Source organism: Nematolebias whitei, chromosome 14 (assembly GCF_014905685.2).
Source record: "Nematolebias whitei isolate Nwh7 chromosome 14, NemWhi1, whole genome shotgun sequence".
Classification (NCBI taxonomy): domain Eukaryota; kingdom Metazoa; phylum Chordata; class Actinopteri; order Cyprinodontiformes; family Rivulidae; genus Nematolebias; species Nematolebias whitei.
Window position 1 is genome coordinate 38,711,347 of NC_056511.1, and position 9,431 is coordinate 38,720,777.

The 9,431-nt window shown below is 40.1% G+C and overlaps 1 protein-coding gene across 1 annotated transcript in view; it reads right to left on the reverse strand.

The window, feature by feature from the left end:
- Positions 1–425: 425 nt before the first annotated feature.
- The window catches only part of chrne (cholinergic receptor, nicotinic, epsilon), a 14,122-nt gene continuing 5,116 nt past the window's right edge, over positions 426–9,431 (reverse strand). Inside the window, exons 2-12 of the mRNA XM_037687541.1 lie at positions 5,894–6,027; positions 5,637–5,681; positions 5,400–5,509; positions 5,157–5,312; positions 4,971–5,068; positions 4,688–4,888; positions 2,918–3,032; positions 2,720–2,834; positions 2,424–2,631; positions 792–925; positions 426–673 (exon numbers count right to left, since the gene is read on the reverse strand). Coding sequence (XP_037543469.1) covers positions 497–673; positions 792–925; positions 2,424–2,631; positions 2,720–2,834; positions 2,918–3,032; positions 4,688–4,888; positions 4,971–5,068; positions 5,157–5,312; positions 5,400–5,509; positions 5,637–5,681; positions 5,894–6,027 — 1,493 coding nt within the window. The 3' untranslated portion in view covers positions 426–496. The remainder of the gene's footprint in view (positions 674–791; positions 926–2,423; positions 2,632–2,719; positions 2,835–2,917; positions 3,033–4,687; positions 4,889–4,970; positions 5,069–5,156; positions 5,313–5,399; positions 5,510–5,636; positions 5,682–5,893; positions 6,028–9,431) is intronic.

Consider the following 9,431-nt stretch of genomic DNA (forward strand, 5'->3'; position numbering starts at 1 on the left):
GCTCGCTGAGAGGCAGCAGCTCTACCTGTTGCACCACCGTGCCACCCTTAGTATAACTTATCCTTCTAATTTTACTAACTGAACAAATACCAATTGATAAAATCAAGTTTTTGATTTTACTGATATCAAGACAATGCTTCACTGATCCATTTACTTCAAAATACAAAAATGATAAGGAGTACAGTGGCTTTAATTCAAAGTTTATAAAGATTCTTAAGACACTAAACTTCTAACTATGCTTATAGGTATTTTTTTAGTTTGTATGTTTCCTAAATGAGCTTGTTTGAGATTTGCAGCTTTATCATTAAACCGTACGAACTTTAAAATAAGTTTAGTTAATGACATTTTTTTTCTTATCATTATACAATGTGCTAATAGTAACTAAAATAATCTGAACTTGTTCACAGCTTTATATGACTACTGATTTAAAATGTATTAATTAAACAAACCATTGAGTTTGAAATCCTCCCAAGAACATTTATTTTATAATTTATTTTTAATCCACATTAATCGGGACATATTTTTTGCTGTCTCCTTGAAATGGAAATTCTGGTGCTCGGTTGAAGTGTCCCGTTAGGAAGACTCCCACCGTGCCGATGATGAAGAGGAGGATCGCAGCCCAGAAACACACTTTATCAATCATCTTTCCAATCAGAACCCAGCTTTCAATTTCCTTTAAAAATAAAAAAGATTGAGGATTTAAAATCTAAGAAAAACTCTTTGCTTAGACTGATAATAAATCATCAAATACATTGAAATGGCGTACCAACTTGAAAAAAATTAAAACTTACAGATCCAAAGTCATTTTGTTGCCTTTTGCTCTCGGCGATAAAGTTGCAGGCATCCACACATTGCTTGATCTCAGGTGCAGCCTGGGCCAAACTTTTATACAGGTTGGCTGTGCTGCTGACGTCTATATTATTTACTAAAGAATAAGACACCAACTGTTAGATACAGTGTGAAGTATGCAGAAAATAAACCAAAACAACAGGATGTTTTAAAAGTGGGGCTCTTTGGAGTTGTTATCAGCAGTGAGTATCTTACCTGCAGTAGACAGCACTTTGAAAGTGTGGGGTGTGGAAAGAAATTTTTCATGGTTGACAGCTTGTCAGATTGGGGACCAGTCTAACAAATATTTTGACACACAACTTCTGTTGTGGTTTGGGGCATTTTGTGTCTGTGTTTCTGTTTAGTTCATTGCCTGTTTGGTCTTGAAAGTAGTTCTTGTCATGGGGCGGCTGTGGCTGAGTGGTTAGAGCAGTTGCCCTCCTGTGCGAGAGTTGGGGTTCAACTCCACCAGCAGTCATATGTTGAAGTGTCCCTGGGCAAGACACTGAACCTCTTATTGCCTCTGAAGTGTGTCCCATCGGTGTATGAATGTGATAAAGCTCTGATTAATCTTTGTATAGATCTAGTAGAGTGATGTATGAATGGGTAAATGAGGGCACAGATTGTAAAGAGCTTTGAGTATCTTGATCAGATAGAAAGGTGCTATAATTCATTTAGTCTTGTTTCAGTGCTTTGTCCTTGTATTACTCATAACTCTTAGATGTCGCTGTTTAACCCTTCACACCTGTTCTCCATTTGTTACCAGCTCACCTGTTTCCCCTCAACAATCCTCCTCCTCCGTTACTTCGCCGCCTAAACTTAAACTTTGTTTTAAGTTTAGTCACCAAAGTTAGTCTGATTCTGCATATGTTCTGGTCGCCTAGGCCCAATCCATCCACATTGTCATGACAGTTCCAGTCTCCAAAGTGTCATAGTGGTTCATTTAAATGCAAATTTATCAACTTCTGTCACTTTTGAAATTATTCACAAAAACATCTACTGTTGATTACATTGAAATAAGATCATTGTAAACATGACATGAGTGTGATGGAACTATATTATTTATTCATCTGCTTCCTGATATATTCTCTATTATTTTACTATATTAATAATCTTTACAATCATTTTATTACTTTAAGGTAATTCAATTCAGTTTATTTATATAGCGTCAAGTCACAACAGAAGTCATCTCGGCACTGAACAGAATTGTGAATATTACAATATTATTTGATATTAAAACAATGGTTTCACTGTCACTCAGCAGTGGACAGCTGTCTAGACGCATATTCCAATTTTTTCTTCTTCCACTTTTAGTATAGGATATGCATGTCACAGGCACTTTAACATATAAGCAAAAAAGTTGCACATAAACAAAATACTATGCCATTTTTGAGAATGGATTTTTTTTTAAGCTGCCAAAACGCCTCGTTGAAGCGGACCCCCAGTCCAACCAGCTTTTTGCTTTATTTTTCAACGAGAATTATGCCTTAATTCTCCACACTGGGATCATATTGAATGCTGTCTACCTCAGGTAAGATACTGACTACTACTTAGGCCCTACTGGAGTTAGTGTCAAACTTTAAAATCAGTCTCACCAATCGATTGATTGAGTCCATGTCTCTCTCTCTGCTTGTCAAACAGCATTTCGCTGCGCGGCTGTTTCAGCACGTATTCCTCTGCTCTCTGCATGAGGCCGAATGAGCTGCGCCGCCGCTCCCTCACACCGTTCACCTCAGCCGTCACATCACTGTCATCCACCAGTGGGGACATGCCCAGGAAGCGAGGCACCATTTCCAAAAAGAGCTACACCAGACAGATAAGACAACCTGCATTTGTTCCCATAATAATAACTCTTGATCAGGCAATTTTGTCTCAATCACACAAAGCTTACATGCTTAACGCTGTGGGACATGATGTGAGTGTTCGGGCTGCGCAGCGAGAAGTTCAGCACCACGATTTGATTGGTAGCAATGAGAGTGGTGACACACATGACAAAGATCAGATACCTGCAAGAGAACATGAGAGAAGAACAGTGTTGGACAGGAGAATTCTTGGATCAATCATAGGATAAAAAGGACGACTGACTCACTTGCCGATCAGAGGGACAGAAAGGGAAGTCTCAGGCACCTTCTGAGCAATAAGGAAGAGGAAGACAGTCTGAGCCAGCAAGACAGAGATGGCCACAGTCAACTTTTGTCCTCCAGCTGTGAGGGGACAGCAAAGGCTTAGGAGACACTGGACCATGCCAAAAAAAAAAAAGCTATTGTAAGGTGCTCATGCAGCATTTAAAAATGTAGTTAAATAGTTATAAAACGAAATACATCAAGAATAACAAATATGCATCTCTGAAGGAATTTGTATAAAACTCATGATGTAATCATTGGATGTCCTTCACCTCTATAACTCTAACTTATGAAGTAGACCTAATTAAAGATGGCTACCACAGCTAAGTGATCTTAGCAAGGACAAAAATGGCTTTAGTTCACTCTTTTTTTAAACATAATGAGCTATATTGCTGTGGGTGTAAAATGAAATTTTACAAATATATTTTAACAATTTTCTGGGTTGGGAGCGAGCTGCTGCCTCATGTGAGGTAGTTCAAGTATTTAGGGATTTTGTTCATGAGTGAAGGAAGAATAGTGCGTGAGATTGACAGATGGATCGGTGCAGGTTCAGCTGTATTGCAGACGCTGAGCCGGTCGGTTGTGATGAAGAGGGAGCTGAGTTGCAAGGAGAAGCTCTTTGCTTCCTGGCTGGTCTATATTCCTACCATCGTCTATGGTCACAAACTTTGGGTTCAGACAGAAAGAACGAGATCACAGATACAAGCGGTCAAAATGAGTTTTCTCTGCAGGGTAGCTGGACTCTCCCTCAGAGATAGCGTGAGAAATTAAATTATCCAGGAGAGACTCAAGCAGAGCTGCTTCTCCTCCTCATTAAGAGGAACCAGTTGAGGCGGTTCAGGAATCTGGTAATGACACCTCCTGGAAGCCTCCCTAAGGAGGTGCTTTGGGCATGTCCAACCGGGAGGTGACCCCGGGGAAAACCCAGGACACGCTGGAGAGACTACGTCTCTCAGTTGTCCTGGGAACACCTTGGCGTCCTCCCAGAAGAGCTGGAAGAGGTGAATGTGGAAAGAGATGTCTGGGCCTCCCTGCTCAAGCTGCTGCCCCCGGGACCCGATTCCCAAACAAGCAAAAGATAATGGATGGATAGATGAAAAGTATTAGATTTTGTTTGATTTTGTGGCTCCCGTTATATATTTGGACTATTTGTCTTCTATAAATGCTTCTTAACTAGTAGATTTTTATGGCGGGAGTGGTGGCATATAGGTTAGAGAAGGTGGACCTGCGACCAGAAGGTCGCCGGCTCAACTCCCGGTACCATCAACATCAAAATGTGGGTGGGATAGGTGAAGCACCCACATCTACCTCCACCCTCATTTGCCCCACTCTGGGCCCTTGAGCAAGGCCCTTAACCCCCACCATTTGCTCCCCTGGTTGCCCTAGATAGCAGCTCTCTGCTCCATGCAGAAGGCTGTGGTAGCTCGGTGATCAGTGGTTGTGTGAGGAAGGGCATCTGGCGTAAAAACAATTGCCAAGTCTTTGTGCGACTTAGTTCGCTGTGGCGACCCCTGACGAAGGGAGCAGCCGAAAGAAGAAGAAGGCAAAAAAAAATAGTAGGTTTTCATGGCATCAGTGAGTTTTGTTAACTGATGCTGCCTGTACATCCAGGTTAGAGAACACATGCTCTGCATTCTCCAGGTTTAATTATTTTTTTAAATTATTTGCACCAGTTTTTATTTCATGTCATCTTTGGTACTCCAATAATAATTTGGCTGGTGACAGTAACAACTGACCTTGTGCAGGTAGGAAGTAGGCCAGTACAACCAGTGACGAGATGAGGGAGCATGGCAAGATGATGTTGATGATGTAAAAAAGGGGCTTCCTTTGGATGATCAGATTGAACGTGATTTCCTGATACTCCAGGTCGTCTGGAGTATACTGCTTGTTGATCATCTTCCTGGCCGGTCTATGGACAATGGTCCACTCACCATTCTCTGTTGGATGGAAACAGAATCAGCCTGGAGAGACACTGAGCACTTTAGCCACTGGAGTTTAAACCATGCGTATATTCTGTACCTGTGAAAGCTGCGGGGTCAATATGCACCCACTCAAAAGTTTGGCTTTTTTCCATCGGCAATATCAGGTCCAACTCATTGGCACTGTATGTCTGGGATCTGAAAAGATTTGGCAACATTGATAGAAAAGAGCAGAACAAAGCTGATGAAGTAAGAATTACAGTACATTGCATGGATCCTCCCATACCTGAATACCAGTGTGCAATTTTGATAATCAAAGGGGAAATAGGTGATCTCAATGGCACAGGTGCTACGGTAGATGGCAGGAGGCAGCCAGTACATCGAACCAGTGTTGCTGATCAACACATTAGCATAGTAAGCGACATCGAACTTTCCATCAATACTGTGAAGGACAGGACAGTGGACAACAAACTTTATTCACATAGCAGACAGTTAAAAACTACTTCCTGCCTCAATGGAAAGACCTTACTTATTCTCCAGGACTATGTCAGGAAGCCAGACTGTATTGTATGGGACACGGAGGACTTCAATGCCGTAATACTCAGCTGGGTTCCAGACAAGGCGATAATCCAACCATTGCTGTCAATGACATTTGAGAGAAAGGCCACAAGTGACAAACATAGTACTCAACTTGTAGAAAAAAACAACGATCAGAGATCTTGTTGGTCATTGCTCAAAATCACAAGTGAAGAGAGAAAAAACTTACAATCTCGATCCATACGTTGGTTGTAAGAGTCTCCTCCTTTTCATTCTGTGGTTTAAAGAAAGGCTTATGTGTTTGCTTTACGTGCACTTCTACTGTCTTTATAAACAACGGTTATTCTTCTAAAATTGATGTCATTTATCTTTTGGCACACATGATAAAGTGTAGGGATTACATTTTTTTTTTAAATGTTGCTCACACTTCTGGCAGTGCCCGTATCTGATTTATTTTCTAAGAGATGATAAGACGGCAGCTCTCACCAGGGAGATGAGGTTCGTGAGCGTCAACTTGATCTGAACCTCCACTTTGTTTTCAGGATTCACCGTTGGACGAATGTTCTTGTTGTAGCCTTTGAACAAGTCTCTGATCAGAATCGATTCCTCGTTACATTCCACTGTAGGAACAACAACAAACAAGTAAATCTGAGAAATATGTGCATTTACTCATGTAAAAAAGAGAGTCCATCTACTTTTAAATAGGGTTTCACTTGTCAGGACATGATAAAAATGATCTGGTCTTATTCAAATCTAACATCCCGTGAAGAAAAGCACACAGCAGATTCCACCATTGTATTATTTATTAAACAAAAAAGAAGCCAGTATGGAAAAGCTGCATTTTCTGTGTGGCATTATTAGTTTTTCAATGTTCATTGAGTTTTGCAGACATCAATAAAGTTGGGGTCTGGACTTTGACTGGGCCTTTGCTTCTGTGTTTGGGATCGTTGTTCTGTATTCTGACTCCATTAAGTCCAAGCTTCAGCTTCAGATGGCCTCAAATTTGTCTTTAGAATATTTTGGTACACAGAGGAGTTCATGGTTGACTTAATGACAACAAAGTGCCCAGGTCCTCTGACTACAAGACAAGCCCAAACCATCAGTCCTCCACCACCATGCTTAACAGAACTTTGACCTTTAACCATTCTAATTGATGCCTGAGATGGGGCACTTTTGGTCTGTTGCATTTTTTCTCAGCATTGCACGGTCTGACCTTGGGGTGCGTTTACTGGGACAGTCATTCCCTGGGAAGACTGACAGCCATCTTAAATGTTTTCATGCGTAAAAATTCTTCTCACAGTAGAATAATACACTCTGAATTGTTTAGAAATGACCTTTAATCCTTCCCAGATTGATAGTGATTTATTTCCTTCTTGACATTGTACTAACACACCTGTATGCTAAAGAGCTCTGCTTCTATGGAGCGTGTCTCAATTTCTAGCAGTGACTTAATTAAATATATTTGGTTTGCAGCTGTATTTAAATTCATAAATCCTGTTAAACCAGCGAGGGCAGACTAAGTTTTCGTTGCACAACTTTTACACTTTGGCTTCATTTATGTTTAATACATGTGTAAGATTTTCTCTGATAAACAGAAGAAAGTTAGCATTTCAGATCATAAAGTTAATAAATTGAATGAGACATTTCATCATTTCATTTCTGTACATTAAGTCTTTCACCGGATAGCAACAAAGTACATCTCTGTTCATGTGTCCCACGCCACAAACACATAAACTAAACTTAGTTCACAAAGCAGCTCAGGAACTCTAAACTTGCCCTTTAAATCACACTTCATCATCATCATCATCATCATCATCATTAATGTTAGGTAAAATTGGAGAGAGTGACACGGTCTACATGTATGTGAATGTTTGTGTAAAGTGCCCTGAGACAACTTCTCTTGTCAATTGGTGCTATATGAATAAACTGAATTGAATTGAATACAAAGCAGCAAACATGTCATTCCTCAAGAGCTGTCAATTCTCGGGTCCGGCTGATCCAATCAGACATAAAGACGTCATTTACTCATGGGACAACTTTGCATAGTTCTAGCAGAGTACTGCTCCACATTCAGTGGATGGACTCCCAAGGCCGTTGCCAGTTTTTAATAATTTAATGTAGTGATACATGATACATTCAGGGTCAAACATGTTGAACTGTGTAAAAGTAGTCTGTATCCAAAATTATCCAAAGTAGCTTGTTTTTAATCGATAGGTTTCTGAAGAGACGTGTTTAGAGAAAAACAAAGCAGAACATATAAACTGTTACTCTTACAGTATTCCTTCGAAACCACCAACAATAAGCATAAACTATCCATTTAAAAAAAAGGTGCCTCTTTTACCACTGTTAGCACATGAGTACATGAGTAGAAACAAGAAGTTTTCCAAGTAAAAAAAAAATGTACCCATGCAGCTGCTGCCTGAGTTTTTTTTTTTTTTTTCTAAAGCGTAATTTACGGCTTTGTTTGGTCATAAACTAAGCTGGCACAAAGTTTTGATCTAGAAACTGTTGAAGACACACAAGTAAAATCATGTGAGTTCAGTTAAAATAGTTTGTTAGCAAAAAAATTATAGGCTAAGTTAAAGTTTAAGCAGCTTAAACATTAGTGTGACATCATCACATTCTAAGTTGAAAACTACATCTTAAAATGGTCTAAATTCATAAAACCTAATCTGAGACTGTGCAAAAACTGCACAACATGTCAAAATAAGACCTTAACTGTGTAAAATTAAATTTTTTTCCTTAGTTTACACATTTCCCAGGAAAAATTAATATGCCGGCCTGTTTTTTGGCCAACCAGGGGAGTCAGATTCAGATAAGCCACAATTGTTGACTTTTACAGGTAGACTATTTTTCCAGTCAGCCTCGAGTCTTACTGGTAATTCCAAGATCTGAAATGGCCACATTAGGGTGCATTCTACCGGTCCATGCTTACGAGCCTCTCCAAGGTTGTTTCATGCTGGCGAGTCCCAAAGCTGCAGGTGACCTGTGATTCTCACAAATCACTTCCATCTTACGGTTTAGCTAGTAAATCAGCTGATTTTGAGTCCTCAAAGCACGAACCAAACCTTCACATAGGCAGAAACCTGAACAGGCCAGATTAGCTGCAGCCATCTTCTTTGGATGTTGATAAACCTTGTTGATAATTTGTCTGTATCATTAGCAGAATATCTCATGAACCAATAGAGAGATTTTGAGGAAACTTTCAGAAAATAATGACTGGATCTAGTTGTCGATAAACGACTGATTCATTTTGGAGTTAGCACTATTCAAGATGGCTGCCACATCTAAGTGACATTAGCACACACCAAAATGGTTATAACTCATTTTTATAGATGCTGAGCTTAAATTTGGTGTGGTTGTAGCTGAGAATCATCCACAACATATTGTCTGATACATCTTGCAGGACCTAACAATATCACATAAGATTGTGCATGTTATTTATGAGGTCTGACCAAATCGGTTATAACTTCATTCCATCAAAAGGTTATAGTTTAAAACTCTGGCATGAAAGGCAGTGCGGGATATGAATTCCTCCAAGGAATTCAAACCTTTAGCTTCATTCCAGCAGAATGTATTTAAAAGAGTAAATTTACATTAAGGCTTTTAACCACATCAGCCATGAATTGAACACTCAGGAAGCATTTTGACAGTCAAAAATATCTTTGAGTGGCTGAATGGATTTGAATAATGATCCAAGTGGATCACCCATGGTGAGCCTGGGGAGGATATCCACTATGTGAGCTTCCCAACACGAATGTGGTCCTCGCCATCTGGAACTGCTTAGATGCACACTGTGGTTATCACAATGATTACCAGTACCATTCTGTTAACAAGACCACACTGCTAACAGGATCATGCAGCTAACATGATCATGCCGCTAACAGGTCCACACTGCTAACAGGATCACACAGCTAAAAGGATCATGCTGCTAAAAGGGCCATGCTGCAAACAGGACCACGCTGCAAACAAGACCGCGCTGCTAACAGGACCACACTGCTAACAGGACCACACAGCTAGAAGG